The 17,970-nt window shown below is 35.7% G+C and overlaps 1 protein-coding gene across 5 annotated transcripts in view; it reads left to right on the forward strand.

Annotated features, from left to right (window-relative positions):
* GSTCD (glutathione S-transferase C-terminal domain containing) overlaps positions 1 to 16,191 on the forward strand; it is an 81,146-nt gene extending 64,955 nt beyond the window's left edge. For all 5 annotated transcript variants that reach the window (XM_056327880.1, XM_056327872.1, XM_056327897.1 and 2 more), the window contains 7 exons: positions 259 to 374; positions 591 to 635; positions 1,049 to 1,177; positions 5,352 to 5,485; positions 7,272 to 7,302; positions 11,474 to 11,543; positions 15,514 to 16,191. In XM_056327880.1, the coding sequence (XP_056183855.1) occupies positions 259 to 374; positions 591 to 635; positions 1,049 to 1,177; positions 5,352 to 5,485; positions 7,272 to 7,302; positions 11,474 to 11,543; positions 15,514 to 15,650 (662 nt within the window). In that variant the 3' untranslated portion in view covers positions 15,651 to 16,191. The remainder of the gene's footprint in view (positions 1 to 258; positions 375 to 590; positions 636 to 1,048; positions 1,178 to 5,351; positions 5,486 to 7,271; positions 7,303 to 11,473; positions 11,544 to 15,513) is intronic.
* Positions 16,192 to 17,970: the final 1,779 nt, after the last annotated feature.

Raw genomic sequence — 17,970 nt, forward strand, 5'->3', positions numbered from 1 at the left:
GAAGTTTATATGAGTCCATTCCTAAGGATACATTAACATCAACAACCAGAAAATAATTTTTTAAATATGATAGAGGTACAGAGAAAGCTTTGTCAAGTATTTGTGAATTTAGCTCCAAGTGGATTCAGGTGCTCAAATGTTCCAGCCAGTTTTTAGTCTCAGCCATAAATTTCATTTGCAGTGATTTGCTGTTACTCATTTAAAGTATCAATGTTGAGAACTGCTGATCACGCCTTGGGCATTTTCTCTCATTCCCAGGGAAGATGTCTAGAGACCGGGCTCTGAGGAAGCAGCAGCAATTGAATAATTTGGTAGCAGCAGTGACAAAGCTTGCTAAGCCTGGAGATGTGATTGTGGATTTTTGCAGTGGAGGGGTAATGTATATTCTTGTTTATATGATTTGGTTTCTTTCAGCTTTCATCTTTGCAGTTGTGGGTGGTTGCTGCCACAAAGCTAAAGTACAAATGCTGAAATTTTAGTTGCTTTTAAGGGTTCTGTCACTGGTTAGGGGATGCTTGTCATGTAATAGGTCAACAACAGGGGACACTGAAAAGTGACTCAGATTTTGTTGTTTGTTTTTGTTTTCACAGGGCCATGTTGGTATTGTTCTTGCTCACATGATGCCATCATGTCAGGTAAATTCTAAAAAAAAAGTACAGATGGTATGAGCTTTTGGTCTCTGATAATCATCTTAAAAAGATGTGCGTGTAGGAAGAATAAATATGAAGACAGATGTGTCTCAGTAGAGGACTTAGATTTGAAACATGCACATTTTTAGCATAATCCCAAATGTGTGCAGTGCTTTCCTGAGAAACAAAAGTTATAGGAAAACATAAAATATTTGCAAGCTGATGGATATTAGCAAGTTATTAAATGCATTCCATTATTGTTGGGTTTCCTGCTAAGCATTCTGGAGATGTCCAGCTCTGCTATAAAAATTTAGTTTTTCTCAATTAAACTACAGTGGTTTGTGATTGGTTGTTGGTAATGTTATACTTTGATTTCTCAGTATTATTTTGCCTTACTTTCTCCTATGGATGAAATCTAGGTGGTGCTCATAGAAAATAAGGAGTTATCTCTGATCCGTGCTAAAGACAGAAGTGATGAACTAGGTTTAAACAACATTTGGTTCATTCAAGCAAATTTGGACTATTTTAATGGGACTTTTAACATTGGGGTAAGTGATTATAACTTTCCCACTTTAAAACTTCACTATCTGGTTAGTTATTCTCAAAACAACTAAAATATCTGAGAAAATAAAATTCTGTATGTCCTTACAGACACACATTTCTGATGCTATGAGAAGCACCCTTATTACGTTAATCTGTATTGTTAGTTTTGTATTTATTCTCTGTTACACATTGGCATCGCTTTTATGTTGCATGAGTGAAAAAAGAATTTTCTGCTCCAATCAAATACGAAAACGTATGCTGCCCAGCCATGCTGAAGAAAAAGTACAGTAGATCCTTGGTTTAATCATGTTATTTTAAAATCAGTGATTCGTTAATGGATATACTGTGGAGAAGGTTTTGAGGATCGGAAGACTACTGTTGCTCAAATTAAGCCTGAGTGCAGTAAAGTGAGATCAGAAGTGTAGTTAGGTGACAGTAGAAGCATTTTAAGATAAACAACTCAAGACTTCATGACGCAAAACTGAGAACGAACTGTCATGACAGAGTGAATGCTGAACACTCCTGTTGCAATCAGCAAGCGATACTCTGACTCCCAGTTCACTGTGAATGAGCAGACCAAAGTAGGAATCTGAGTTCTGCTGGAGCAAAGTAGGTGATTGAATACTGATTCAAAGCATCTGTGTTAGACCCTGAAAGTAAATGAGATTAATGTCCTCTCCAGAATTCTGCAACCCTAGTGAAGAGAAAGGCATAAATAATCTTTTGTAACTCTGCAAAGATTCCTGTCTTTCCATTTTATATTCTCTTAAAAGAATGTGAACTTTTTCAGCAAGCTCCAAGCTTTCAGTGTGAGTCTGACTGTTCCTTAAATCAGCCATCCAAGGACCTGCTTTGGCTGTAGCTGAGGATATTTAATGCTGAACGTTTATGGTACATCAGCAGTGCAGTTTAACAATTTGGTCAGTTTATTTAATAAAGGAAAAGAAATCCAGTGCAGGCAAAAGAGGAGAGAATAAATCATTTCAGCCCAGTCCTTCCAAATGTAAATTTCCAATTCTTTAGCATTATTTTCTGTGCTGCATTGTCATACGAATCTCAGTGGATGAGCTAGAGATGTATTTCAAAAAATCAGGATCTCATGAATACTTCACTGAATTCTGTGTGTCAGTTGTCTTGTAGTTTTTCAGTGAAATGAGTCTCCTATTTTGTCATCATTGGAGCTCCTGTCTTTAATTTTGTTGATCTGTTTTTAAGGTTAATACTAAGTTAAATAATCTGTGGAGCTTTTCTTTCATAAAAGAAGTGTTATATTATCTCTTTTAAGTTTTGTGACAAGGAAAATATTGAAGTATATGTCAGAAAAATTCACTTGGAAATTCTTTTTCCAGTCCTGTGACTTCAGTTTCTTTGACTTGATTATATAGTCTGCTCAACAGAAAAACCTGGGGCTTTCCCTTTTTGGGACACCTATACCAATTTCAGCTTCAGAATTAGTTTGTATCATACCATGATTCACTCTTCAGAATTAGCTCATTAACTCAGGATTAGCTTTCATATGCAGCCATGTTTAAGACAGGAGCTGGCTGGTTTACTGACCACAAGTATTTGGTGTGTTTGAAAGTAAATAATATATAGTTTAGCTGCCTTTGTATCATTATGTCATAAACACTGTTCTGATACAAAAATGACCATATAATACCATAATATATAAATGCATACAAAGTTTGGCAGTGCATCATTTCTATCTAAACTTACCTTCTCAGGCTTGTAAAGATATTCACTCGTTGCATGACTTCACCATTTTCAGTAGAACAATACAGTGTAAATATGAGGGTGGACACAATGACAAGAAATTTGCTGGTTATAGTACTTGAAATTTTAAGAGGTATAGAAAAAGTGACGTGTCAGAAGTTGTCATCTCTGCATTTGGTATTAGTTTAAAACATGTTTACCTTGAGATCAAATCTGCATTACTAAGCTATATCGTTATCTGTTATCTGCTAGGAGTTCAAAAGCAAGTTAAAAAAAAACCATGTTGACCCCTTGACTTTTGCTCCACATGAAATTTCTGCTCTTATGAATTGTTGGGGTAGTGGAAGATCAAGGTTCTGAAACAACTTGGTTTTGAGTGCCAAATGTACTGGTACATTGTATTGTTATTACATGTTGTAGTACAACCACCAACCACTGTAAAGGATTTCAGTCTAAAAGTGAAAGCTTTCAAATACTTGCGTTTACATGCCAACACCCAGAGGAGTCTTTGAGATCCTAATTGTTTTTAATGCTTCTGTAGTACTCAAAGTATCTCAACTAATTTGTGAGAACCAGTTGAAAAGTTTAAGGTTTGTTTGGGGGGAGGGTATATATTTTTGAGTGTGCTGAGTTCTTTTCTTTTTAAGATCACTAAAGTGAACCTGAGGTTTTGTGAAACTTTTTTCCCTTTGTTTTTCTGTGTGCGTTGGGCTGTTCTGGGGAGTTGCAGCACCAGAGGACTAATTACAGGGCAATGATCTTGTATTGCTAGCTCTTGCTCTCTTCAGGGGCCACTTTGTTTCCCTGTATTTACAGATGTATGGATTTGTGAACCAGATTCGTTATCTGCATTAGTGCTCACTTTTTATTTTGTTTCAAGCTATCCTATATATTAAACTCACTGTCTGAGAAAGCTTTGTCTTGGATTTTATTGGTGATTTTTGGCTTAACTAAATTGGCTCTGAGAAACCCAAAGAAGAAATCAGTTGGTGTAAAAGTTCATACAGGCTCAGCAAAGCTACTGGTTTTATCTGCTGTTGTTTCAAGGTTTCTTTTCCAAATGTGCAAGCTAAGCAGAGGTCTTTGTTTTCTGCTTGGATAGATGAAGTAACTATAATTATATTCCATATTAATCTAATAGCTGTGATATTAAGAATCTATTTTTTATATTAAATGGGTTTTATTTTTGTTGTTAAATTCATGCAAGCAGAAAACTTGCATTGTGAAATTATTTTCTTATTAATTTTTTAATATTCTGCTTGAGACAAGAATATTTGTTACCATCTGTATGCAGTTATAGTTCAGTCGATGATTAATGGTCTGCTCAGCTGAGCTTATGTCAAGCAGTCTGCAAACAGAAATCTTTGTTTAATCTATATCTGAAAGTAAAGGTTTTATCTTCCAATTGCTGTACCTTGAAAAACAACCTTGAACCCTCAAATCAGAGCTTTGTGGTTTTAAACCTTTTTCCTACGTCTACAGTGAATAAAAAGCAAAGAAAACAGTGCAGTTCTACAAATCTGTACCACTGCATAAAATTAAAAATGTGCCTCAAAAATGTCCTTGGTTTAATGAAAATCTAGAGCACCAGGTCTACTATTTGAGCTACTGAGTACATGGAAGAAGACAGAGAAAGTAACGCCTCCATTTTGCCTGGCCCATTTGGTATCACAGGTATGGGGAGGAGAGAGCTGCTTGCTGTTCCTTGAAATATGTTGCCTTTCTGTAGGAGAGCATGAAGCAGTCTGTGCGTTGCCCAAACATCCATCAATGCTTACAGGTAGCAGTTGTGATTGCATGACATTCTACTTTTAGTTTAAGAGCCCATTACTAAAAAAAAAGAAAGAAAAGAATAAAGAGAGAAAAAAAAAAAAAAGAGGACAAGTTGTATTTGATGCTTTCTCCCCACCCACCCACCATGTCTGTTTTCTAAAGTTTTTACTCAATAACTTACAATCAAATGATTAACATTTATGTGTAAATATTGTCCTTTAAATATGACCTTCAGGTATATCTGTTACTTCTTTTACTGCTAAGTTCAAATCCAGTTGTGAAATAGTTCTTTGTATTCCGAAGTCCTTTTTGCTTGACAAAAATTTTTGACTAATGACCACAGCAGTTTTTATTTTAATGTTTTTCTGGGGCATTGTTTTTGATTTACGTGATATCACAATGGTAGTGCACCCACCTTTTGAGGGCTTTTGGTAAGTGACCTGTGTTCAGTGTGGATGGTTCCCTTGTTAATGGAATAGGCCATAAATTTTCCTCAGCATGGGTATGAAGGGAGGAATGACAAACTGAGGAATTAATGACCAGGTCTTAGGCATAACAGCTTTCATTGCAAAAACTTCCTCATATATTTAAGTAACTAAGTCAACCAAAAAAAAATACTGCAACAGGATTGTGTTTAGAATATTGCTGTAAATAATTTGCTTGTTTCTTGGTTTTTTACTTTTAACACTCTAGGTGGCTCTGCATGCATGTGGTGTGGCAACAGACATGGTGATCGAACACTGCGTCAGGGCACGGGCAGCATTTGTCGTCTCCCCTTGTTGTTATGGCTTCATTCAAAACACAGTGAAGTTTAAATACCCACGAAGGTAAAATAAAGCTGACAAGATCAGCTTTAAAATATCGACTTAAATGAAGGAAGAAAATACTTAGACAATATAGCATTAATCGATGGAAGATCATTGTAAGTGTCAAGGCTAAACTGGTTCACAGGTATAATGCAACTGTTTCATCCTTTGCAACCCATCCTGAAAGGGAGACAGATTGGTAATTCCTGTTTTTTTTTTCCTGGATTTGTCTATTCATAGCTCAGAAAACTTTATACCATCAACATAGTAGGTACAATATGTGGGGATCTATGTAATATGCAGACCTTTTACCTTGAAATCACAAAGTTAATAGAAGACTCATGAAAATTGCTGTGAGAAAGGGAATTGACATTTTGATGTTGGTGAAAGATGTAAGCAATAAGCTTAAAGAAATGGGTCTGCTTTATACCACAGTTTACTGCTTGTGAAACTCTTCTGATTTATTTCCAAGTAGACAAGCTCTCCTGTATTTCAGTTCATATTTTTAATACTTTTTCAATGGACTGTGTAAATACTTTGTCATCTTCAAATCTGCCATGTTGGAGATAATCATGTATTTCAGGCTGAAGAATTTTAATGCCTTTGATATAAATAAAATGTAAAAGGTAAGCATAAAATGGCAGAAGATAAGAGACTGACAGCTTTCTGAGGCAGAACTAGATGGTGGAAGAGAATTTTGGTGTCTTTTTCCTAAAGCTGAGCTTTGAATTTGGATGTCCAAGATGGATCAGATCTAATTCTACTAGGAGTTACAACATTGTCTTAGGTATATATTTGCTAAAATAAGAAATGGAAACATGCTGTCTTAAAAGGAATCAACAAATACAAAAAAATCTTATGCATCTGTGTTAAATATTTTTCATTCTTTTCTATACTGTCAAAATGTGCTGTCACAGAAGTGCATGGAGAGTAAATATTTGGAATTTGTCAGTTTGGTAAACTTTACATTTAACACTGTTAGTGAATTTGATTCTTCCAGCTTTTTACGTGTGTCCCTTTTTGTTTTCTCTTGTGATAGAGTAAAATGAAGAAGTATTCTTAAGGAAGAGGCAGTAAAATTTTAAACCTTCTGAAGTTAGCAGGCACATAGCTTTTCTCTGCTGACTTGTTTTAAAATTGACTGAATACTGTTTAACTTTTGACCAGTTAACATTTCTAGACCATGAAGACTGGAAACGCTCATTACATTTGAAAATTTTTGTTGCTGTAAATGCTGCAAGAACGTAAATTATAGTTTTGTGTTTGCCAAAATTTTGAATTTAAGATTGTAAGCCTATGTGGAAAATTATCAACCCTAGCTCAAGCTACATTTTAGGGTTTGTGTTTTCTTTTTTTCCTTATTTGATGTGAACGTAAAACATGATAGCCTGCCCATATCCCCGTATTGCCTGTGTTGTCTACTCGGTTCCATTGTAGATAGACCTTACTTTTGTGATACAAACAAAATATATGCATGACTAGAGGTTCTGTACATGTAATATAATTTATGTGACAACATAGAAATGCCAGTAAATCTGTGTTAGAATTTATAATGATTTAAAGAGAGAATTTTAATAAATAATGTAATAGAAAAAAAAAAAAAGGACAACACCAAAGATGCTTTTACTTTTCTAGTGAACTGGAAGCATAATGGTTTCTGGGTGTTTTTTAATGCCTTTCCTTAGGATACAGATACTGGTATTTTGTTTAAAGTGTGTTCAAGTATGTATTGATTGCTTCTATTTTCTGCCTCTGCTTTTTTAGATGCTAATTGAATTGGTCTGGTTCTTTTTTTTTTTTTTTCCAGTCATCAGTTCAAAGAAATTTTGTCCTACAAGGTATGTAAAAGGGATGGAGGGGGGAGAGGGTTATGTGCAGTTTCCTGTGTTTCACTTGGTCGTCTTATCAAATTAAATGTAAATGCTTATCTTTTAATTGCAAGGAAAAGCATGGTTTATATGAAATGTGCTTACTGCAGGTGTCATTGTGTTGCTTTCTCTGTACCATCCATTTTTAAGGCTTTTTTTTTCTTCAGTAAAATGAAATAGTTTCTCTACAAAAGAACTTTTTCTTAAAAAAATCATAATGTGTAAGCAAGCCATTCCTAAGATATGTCAACATGTACCAGTTAACAATTACAAGATAGCAATTGATTTAGGCCTTGAATACAACTGTGGAAATGGTCAATCATTTTTTAGGTAAAATTATGGCTTTTGTAGATACTATTTTCTGATAAACATTAGATTTCTCCCTTTAATTTATGTCTGGAAGATTAGACATAGTGAGTAGGAAGAGCTTATACTCATCAGCAGGAACTTTATGCAGTATTGCTTTAAAAACATTATTCAAAACTATTTCAAAAGTATTCAAATTTTTTGACCCAGGGGAGCCAGGTAACGTGTGGAGGTAGTCTGAGAGAAAAGTAGGAAAAAGAATGAGGCATGTAGATTCAACAGAATGAATGTAACAGGTAATAGGTGAGTGAAAAGGACAAGAGCATAGAGCTGGACGGCAGAGAACTGGTACTGATTTGTTAATCTTTGTCTAGTGCATTTAAAGTAGTTGGTGATGAGCAACCAGAAAATTGAAGGTTAGATGCACTTAATGTGGCATGGAAAGAAAATGTTTCCATTTGAGAGAAACAAGGATATATAGAAACTTTAATAAATTTACATGTCAAATCAAGACACAAGTATCTTGGTGTTTATAGTATAGAAATGAATTTTGGAGATGCAGAATAATCCTTTATAAAGAAATACAAGGAAGAGACAGTGTTTCTAATATCCAAATGTTTTTTGGGACAGCGAGCATAGCAAAGATGCTATATTTAGCAGGAAAATGGAGATTATCCTTTTCAATCCCCAAGTAAGATGACATTAAAATAAAGCAGAAAATGTAGAGCCATTTTATATAGGGAAGTTGCTATCTGATAATACACTGATGTTATCTTCATGACAGTGTGGTCTAGGTACACTTTACATGGAAATAAATGTCCATAGATTGAGATGATAAAGATGGCACCATGGATTTGGACCTGCCATTGTGTTTTCCCTTGATTAACATTCTTTTCAACACATTTATATGTTTCTAGCATATAATCACGAAGAATTCAGGTTTCAGTTCAGAAAAAGCTTATTTATTAACATATTAAAAGCAGACCTGTTGACAGTACAAAAGAAGATCGTGACAATTATAAAATCAAGGATACCTAGATTAGGATAGTGTACATAATCTCATTAAAACTCAGTGATTTTTTTTTTCCTTAATCTGTTAATCCATGGAGGTTTAAACACAGGGTTTGTCAATGCTATAGAAGTTACAGCATTTTATTGTACGGCACGGGGGCCAAGGACAATGCTAAAAAGGCCTGCTGCTCTTGATAATGTAAGAATCTATACAAATGGTCTAGGCTGGTCGGTGCCTCAGATAATCCTAGTTATAAATAACTTTTGTTATAGTGCTAGCTATATGTGTTTTTATATTTCATATTAATAAATTGTTACAGATTATTGGTTAGTAGCCAACGGTGCCATGTGTTAGCCAGACGCTGTCTGTGTCACCCACCCCGCTCCAGTTCCCATTTTAAATTCATTTCTCTTATCTTTCATTTTAGTGAGATCTAAAAAGACATCCAGAAGTCTGGCAATTCCAAAACATTTTTTGATGAGAACATTATGCTGTAATTCATTAGGTTATAGCTGCGGAGAATAAGGTTGTGATAGCTGTAGTTTTCTACCATGATACATTTTGAGACTCTATTTGTCAAGACACTCTCCCTGCAGGAGAACTGGAAAGTAAAACTGAGTAATTTTGCACATACAACTTTGAAAACCTAATAGGAATTGAAGGCGTGGGTGTTCCAGTAAGCAAGTTAACTGTTCATGCACATACAAAATGTAGGCAGTTCATAATTATTAACTTCATTATTTCAGAAGTGCTTTTCTTCTAATTTCTGCCAACTGGGAGTATGACAATTTAATGACTGTGTCATGGGGAAATGTTGTGGTCATAACTTCGGCTGTAGTTTAACTTCTTGGATTATTGCTGTAGGAAGCCAAGGCATTAGACTCAGTACAGATTTTCAGGTTAGGTGGTGAGGTTTACCTTGTTCTGGTCTACTTGGATGAGCTGAGAACCTGATGTGGCAAAGAGCTGGGTTGTGTTGGATGCCTGAAGGCTGATGAGGGGTTCTGTGTTAATGTGGATCTTCTCCCTCTCCTCTGAATCCTTCTTTTTCTCCCCAAGCTGGCTGTCACTGCTGCTTCTCTCCTAACAGTAGCCACATTGCCTGTGGCTTTCCTTCTGCTCATTCTCCAGTAGCTGCATCTGGGTTTAACATTTTCAGCTCTTTTGTACTACTAAAATAGCCATATTTGAATTGAACTGACTGAGCATAACATGTTTGAGTCCTAAATGTGTTACAACATGTGGTCATCTTGCTTGCATATTTCTTCTGGAGCTGTAAGCTGAAAACCTTCATGTGAATGAGCTGTACCAGGGAACAAATAATCCTGCCTCAAGATACTGTAAATTTATTTAAATAAGTAATATTTGAGTATCATGTAGCTATAATATTTTATTTTATAGTATGTGGGCAAAGGTTTTTTTTGTGATCAGATGTCTATTAAATTTATGAATTGGATGGAGTTACCATCTTGATTTAATATGAAGATGGGGTTTCATTCATTTTTTTTGTCAAATGAAGACTTTTGGATGTTTATGTTCCCCCTAATAAAAAGCTAGAGTAAGTATCCTCTTCAGCATAGTAAAGGAAGCTAAAGTATCCTTAGGTAAAGTGGCTCTCTTCATCTGTTACAGGAATCAAACCTCTAATATCATCAGCTTATATCAGGCAAGAATTTAAAAAACATAAAAAAAACCCTTTTTGATGCAAGACATATCCTTTTTTCAAGACTATAGCTCTGGAAGCTTTGCTTAGCAGAGCACTTTTTGCTGTCGTCTGTTTCTGTTTTCTCCCCATGATGTTATAGGACACTTGGGAATGTCGTACAGTGCTAAAATGGTTATGATTTACTCAGCCCTGTACTTAATATTGCAGCTGTCCCAAAGAGCACAGCTGTCATCAGAGAATTAATTTCATTGCTACACCTTCAGGGTTTCTTCTCTCACCATCTGGCTAACTCACCTTCCTTGGCTTGGCTGGTTTGGAGCAATGATTATGCTAGCATAGGAGGTGTTTTTCACAGCAAATGACAATGGGATTCTGCCTGCTTGTGCAGTGAACTAAGCAGGGAGAAAGGCGGTGGGGCTAATCCTCCACTGCACCATAGCCCTGGGTGACAAGACAGGAAGAAATCAACAGCAGCTGTTGTAGAAGCCTCTGCGGAAATTTTTAAGTGGAACGGGGATGGTTCAAAAGCAAATTGTGTGCAAATTTTGATGTAGGAAACTTTCCTATTCATGGCCAGGTGTTTCTTGCCTTCAGGATTTTATTTTGCCTTCAAAATCTTTTGGGTTGATCCTGAACCTATTTGATAGAGCAGAGGAAGTCTATCCCATGAAGTGATTCTTACGGGATTCAAAATCACTGCTTGGAAGGTAGATCAAAATCACCTATTTTAAGAATTTTGTCTACGCTGCTTATTGATACAGAGATTCTGCCCCATGATGACAGTGCTAAAAGAAGGCTGTGCTGCTCATCAGTAATCAAAGGCAAAATTAGTCTGCAGTATGTCTTCGAAGAATGCTGTTTTGTATATGTTGCATCCAATTCAACTGCTGCAGAGAATTAGAGAAATTTCAGCAAGGAAAAAATACTCATGAGTAAAAATGTGGTCATGATTACAAACTCTTGATTTACAAACATATTTACAAACCAGAGTAGTATCAAAATTAGGATTTGCACACAGATAATTTTTCTAGAAATAGTGTCTTCAATGTGATAGCATTTTTGATACTTAACAACATTTAACTAGATTTCTTATACTTTATTTGGAAGATGGAAATGCTATTGGACCAAATTTCTTTACTTTTTTTTTTTTCCCCTAGGAGCACATGATCCTTTGCAGATTTGCAGATCAGACAGCTGTTCAGCTTCCACCTGAACGCAGGCTAATTGGTATGAATTTCTGCAGCTGTTGTGTAAACTATATCAGTAATGAATTTTCCTTGATATATATAAAAGAAGTAGTAGTACATTAATGAACAGGGCATTAACTTGCTGTCTCCAGTAAACACTTGAAAATTTTGGATTTCTTAACATTTTGCCACTTGCTGTTCTGTACTATGGTATAGAAACTTTTCTTTCAGAATTATGAATATGAGATAGAGTTTGCATGTTACAGATTTTTGTTGCTTCACCTTTTTTTCTTTCCTCCCACTGTTCTCTGAAAAGAATGAGGTCTTTGTAAAGTTCATTAAAGTCCCGCTATTGCCATTTTATCTTACATTAAAAGCACAAGCTTATTTTTCAGTGTGCAACATTCTCCTGCTTGTAATCGCCGATGATAACTCTCTTAAAAGGGCAAACATGTAATGCCAGCTGGAAACAAAAAGGGTAAATTGCAGAGGCTGGGCTAGCTTTGGTACTGGCGGCTGTATAGAGCATACAAACCTATTTGGTTCACCTCATTAGGATCATCATCATAATTTCAGAAAAAAACCAGAAGGTTTTCTGGGATTTTATATATATATATTTTAAAATAGTAAACAATAATTATAATCTGAAAACTTTGCCAAGAACACAGTTTGGCTTACCCCTTACCTGGGGTACCAGCCTTCCCAGTGCATGGAAACTTACATTATAGCTACAGCAGTGTGCGACCAATTTTTACCTTTTGATAATCAGTTGTGTTTCAGATTTGTACTTTATTGCCATTTTGAGTAAGAGCAGCTGCCTTCTGTTGGGTCATTTATATGCAATAAACAGCCAAAGTAAATCGATTGCTGAGATTTTAGTTTCTTGATCTGGTGTCAATGGTTCCTGATGAAAAGAAATGCAAGAAGCTTATCATTAAAATAGCTGGGATTTCAATACTCAGAAGGACAACAAAATACATAGCACTTCAAATATTTAGAGTAAGGAAATCCATTTTTTCAATATGTGCAATATTCTAGTATTCTTTGACTTACAAAAGGTTGTAATGTGCTCCTGTATGGTATTAATGTTCTGATGGAAGCTGTAAACTAGCTTCCAGGTCAGAAAAGACAGAAGAGGCTGGGAACTCTCAGGATATAACTATGCATTCTTGGTTTAAAAGAAACACTTAAAAAGTATATTGAAACAGTAGTAGCAAACAATCGTAATTTTTTAAAGCTTAATTTGAAAAATTCAAAGTATTTCCTATACTCACTGTACAGAAAGAAAATTAATACATATTCTGAGATAGCTGTCTATTTAATAATAAATTTGTCTGCTCTTTTGCTATCATCACAGTATTTGAAAAAAAAAACAACCTTAAAACAGGTAGTGTTCAGTTACCACTGTAGCACCCCACTTTGCTCCTGCTGCTTGCCAGGTGGACAGAAAATTGGAAAAGGACCCAAAAAAGAAAGATTGTAACTTTTATCTATTCTCTTTCTCTGAAACTGCCATTTTTTTCCCACAATTTTAACTTCTGTGTTTTGCCCTGACAAAAACTCGAACATAAATCTTATTCCTCTCCCTTCCCCTACATCATTGCTTTTTCTGTTTTAAAGAATGTGATTTTTTTCTTTAAGTTCCATGGAATAGGTTTGTTTCAGTGAAGATCATTCCTAATTCAGTGTTCTGTTTCAGCTCTGAAACTGCTTTTATGGGACTCTTGTTGGGGTGCTTTTAAGTTCTGCTTGCAAATAATTGAAGATTGAGTCATATCAGTGTTACAGCCATGGTTAATTTTTTAATTTATTTAGCTTATTTTATGCAGTGCGTGATCAGGTATTGAGAAAACTGTGGATTTCATTTAATGAAAATATTCCTGAACAGATGGAGACTTTTTACTTTTCTATTGTAAACTGTAGCAGAATATTCAAAAAGTAGCAGAGCAAGTCATTTTAGGATTGTATTTTAAACACCATTTTAACAATTACCATGGAATTTATGCAACTTCAGTGATATGACAAATCATTTTGTTTCATTATCTGTAAGTCCCTAAAGTGCTGAAGTACAGCGTTCTGTCTGTGACTGTCATGGTTGAAACAACACATTTGTCAAAGGAGTTATCAGCAATTGCTGCACTATCTGTGAACGTAAAAATACACAATTGCACCCAGTTCCACTACTACACACAGCTATTGCCTCTTAAATGAACAAAGTTCTGTTTCCTATTTTCACTGGACATGTGTGTTTTATCCACTATATGCAGCAGTGAGTGCAAACATACGGAATGGTTTTGTTAACATCACTACAGCCCACCTGATTTATTCTCTCTGGTCACAGAACTGCTCCATATATTTCACACAGTCCTACTGAGAGTACCCAGGGAAGCAGGCCCCAGTTGTGACAATCCCAACTGCTCCTTAGTGTGTGTACTTTGAATAATAATAATATTGCTGTCAGAAGCATATACGTTTTGTTCAGCCAACTGCAGAAGGTGATTTTCTGTGAAAGCTCAAATGTAGGAGAATAGTGCCAGAAAAAGTAATTTAAAGATCTATCTTGGTTTGTTATATAAACTGGTAATTTCTCCCTGCAACATATAAATTCATACAGGACTAAGATGGAAAGTTCTTTCAGGCCTAACCTTGTTATTGTATCTCTAAATTATTTCCTACCTAATTACTACCCCTATCAAATCCCAAGCCACCAACAGAACAGAGTCCGAATGTCATAATGTTGGTGAAGTCAAAGTAGTGAATATCTTTTGTGCCTAAGGGGTTTAGCTGAGTAGCAGAAAATACTTCTGGCTGCTGGCTCACTGTGGAAAGACAGAGTAGTTTGCGCAGAGTACCATATTAAATTGTGATGTGCACCAGCTGTTCTGAAATGCAAGGATACTGAGGGGCATGTTTGTGCCACCTACCCAAAACTGCTACAGGCACCTAACAAATGCATACCAGGGCTTGTGATGGTACAGGCACTCAAGTTCTGTATATATTCGGGGAAGAGAGGCAGGCATTTCTAGAGGGTAGTCTGAAACGCCAGATTGTATGCTGATGATAAACAGAATGAGTGCTCCTGTTTCTTCCCTTCATCTCAGACCCCAAATATATTTAACTGTACGGTTCTGTCAGGGACAAGAAAAGAGGTAGGACCATTGGCTTTGAGACTGAAACATGATTGTGCCTTGCTCATGACTTGAGAGTACAGGACTGTTAGTAATAAACCATTTCAGGGAAGTACTTGCTATATCTTTCTTGCAAGAGAGTTTCAAACTGCTGAAAACATGATCTGACAAATTCTGTATTTCAGAACATAATAATTAGGAGTCATTATGTAAAGACAAATGGCTTCCTCATCTTGGTATGGCTGTATCATAATACAAACATATAAGCAGAAAAAACACTTGAATTTATCCTTCCCATTTTTTCTGCAGGTAAATCTGACGTAAGGTTAGTTTTCATTAGTAATTAGTATTTTTGATTATAAGCAGTTACATTCATATGTCTCAGATTGATTACACTGGATCACTGTTTCGTATTGTATGTTAGTCTTTTATTGATATTCAGTAATCAGAGATTTTCAGATTTTAGATGAAAGTACAGGAGGAAAACCGTTATGGTTATAAAGCGAGTAGAAGTTTGGCAGTTCAGAGCACTAAGGGGTAAACTAGGCATTTCTTTTTCTTTCTGTGGCTTTTACATCAATGCATGGATTTTTCTGTAAGTTTTGAGAATACTTAAAAAATAGTTGTGCCTGTTGTGTTTCTCCATGTATAAAGAGTTAATAGTCCTTCTCAAGATCTTTGCTAAATGAGGGTTACAAGTTACAGATGTGGTTTAGAACTATTGATGACTGCAAGTAAAAGATTAAGATAGGATTTTTTAAGTAATTTGGAGCTCATTTTTTAGATGACTTACTGATGTGTTTTCTTAACGTTGAAGTGCACGTTTCTGGTAATGTGTCTACATTTTTAGAGTTTCCATGCTCTCCTTTGCTCTTGTTTTAGGAAAGCAGTGTATGGGGCTCGTGGATCTGGATCGGGCGTGGGCTGCAGAAGAACATAACTACTCTGTCCAAGTTATATCTATGGAGCCAGAGAGTTGTTCTCCAAAGAACAATATGTTTGTGGGTATCCCTACTTAGAGTGTGAAACTTGCATTTGATTTGAATTTGAACATAAATCTTCAGTGCATAACGACATCCAGCAGATACAAGCATAGCTGGGAACCAGACGTCACACATCTTGAACCCATTGCATTTGGAAAAGGAAGCAGCATAAAAAGGCTTAGAAGGTGAACTGCATGCAAAGCATCACAAACTGTACTTTTAATGTGCCATTAAGCAACTTTTGGTTCTCTTACTGAGAAGTTTCTGGTTCTAACGACTGTGCATGGAATCACAGCCATCTGTAAAGGTTTAGAAAAACGTTGCTCTCATTGAAAGGAAGGTGATTTCCTTTTTACTAAAGCTGTCTTGTCTGCTTCAAAATCACATTCATGGTCAAAACTGTGTTTGTGTTCATAAGCAGAGCAGTTACAGCCAATAATATGGATCATTAGAGAAACAGAAAAGGTAAAATTTATGGTGTCGGTGAAGAAGGCTGTGCAACAGATAGGGGCTTGACTTTGCTAAAGAATTCTGTACTACTGTAGGAAGATTATTTTAATAAAAGTTCATCAGAATACTTTGTGCATCATTCTGATTATCAAAAATGTGTTCTAATTTACCAGTCTTTTTTAAAAGACTTAAAAATTATCTTTAATATTACACAAGGAGTCTGTAACTAGGCATTTGAAAGTGTTTAGTGAAAGAAAGCAAACCCCTAATTATCCATTGACCAGATAGTGGGAGCTAAGGATGATGTCAGCAAATGGATACTTCACTGCCACCTCTGCTAATTGAAGTGTATTGCTTCCCATTCTTAAGAAGCTTGCTGTCAGAAGAAATTTTTAAGGACAGTTCATGTGTCTGTATACATAATCATCATTGATTTTCAAATTCAGTTTAAGATTTGCATAAAATTGCAGTTGTAGAACCATTTAAAAAGATCAACTGCAGTCATGTTATTGTAAATTGAAAATGGTCTGTGCTCTGATTAGTGGGTGGTTTTCTACCCTAATTTTAAATCATCTGTTGACACGAACACAGTGAAAAATAGTTTCTAATGAGATTTTTACTGCATATTTATGGGTTTGATACATTTATCAGTTCTGCCATGGATTAATTTAAATATATCTGAAGTTTGGGCAGTGTGAACATGCCTTCAGTTCATGTGGCAGACAATGACAAACAATATATACTGGAGGGGAAAAAAGGATCCTGAAATACTTTGTTCTTTGCAAAACATATCTCTGAAAGGTCTGAGTACTTGAGTTTTCTTTGATGTGAAGACTGAAGGAAGCTGCACACTTATTTGGAAGCACCTGTGAGCTTGTAGGTATGAATTCATAACTTGAGCCCGATTTCTTCAGTAGATAGTGATGGAGTACTTTTTCTGCAACTCGTTATAGTTACAGGAATAACTGGAGTTTGGAAGAATATATAGCAAATATAAAATAGATGGCAGTACCAGTTGCTCCAGAATTTTCTCTCATACTTGCCCAAAGATAAATCCATTCTTAAGATAGCAGTGTGTCGTTTGAACATTATTCATGTTAAATCACTTCGTTTAGAACTTCAGATACTATGTCTGGAGTGAGAAAATGTCTCTTCATTGCCTTTTTGTGCTGAAGGAAGAATTCGTCAAGGTGAGACACTGATGGAAGCTTTGATGGTGTTTACAGTTTACAGTAAGGATTTTCACAATGCTGTGCTCCAGGCAATGGCTACTAATATGAGTATTTTAATTATGGTGATGGTGAATATTTGGCATTGGTCTGATATTATATGATAATAAATAACTTTCAGTAGAGCAAAAATCCGTACTGTTGCATGCTTCAAAATTTCTGCAATATCTGTCACAATAGTCAGTAATAGTTTTTGGATCTGCCAGAAAAGGAGAAGGAATACATCTGACGTGTGCCACAGGGAGCATGTGTGCCACTGAATAAAAGATAAAAATGGCTTTTTAAACAGGCAAACCCAGTATTTCTTGGAAACAGAAGTGGAGAAGGAGTCTTATTTGGACAGATGTCCAAGACGTTATTGGGTACTTAGCACAGTCAGGAAAAATATCTGAAGTCACACAAGATTCCAAATACCAATCTCTGTTTCACTTGTTTTGGTTTTTTTTTTTTTCCCATTTTTTAAAGTACCTGTTTTCATGTTAATAATTTAGTTTCCCACAGCTGTTGCTTATTTGTGAGTCAAGTAAATTATTTTCTATCTGCCACCTCACAGAACTGGGCTTCATAAGAATAGTTTTATAGAAGCAGAGGAGAAAACCTGCAAAACTAGTTCTGTGTTTATACACATCATGACATCCTATTTTTCTTGGATAAGCCAAATTACAGAAAGTGAGTTT

This window comes from Falco biarmicus, chromosome 1, assembly GCF_023638135.1.
Source record: "Falco biarmicus isolate bFalBia1 chromosome 1, bFalBia1.pri, whole genome shotgun sequence".
Lineage (NCBI taxonomy): Eukaryota > Metazoa > Chordata > Aves > Falconiformes > Falconidae > Falco > Falco biarmicus.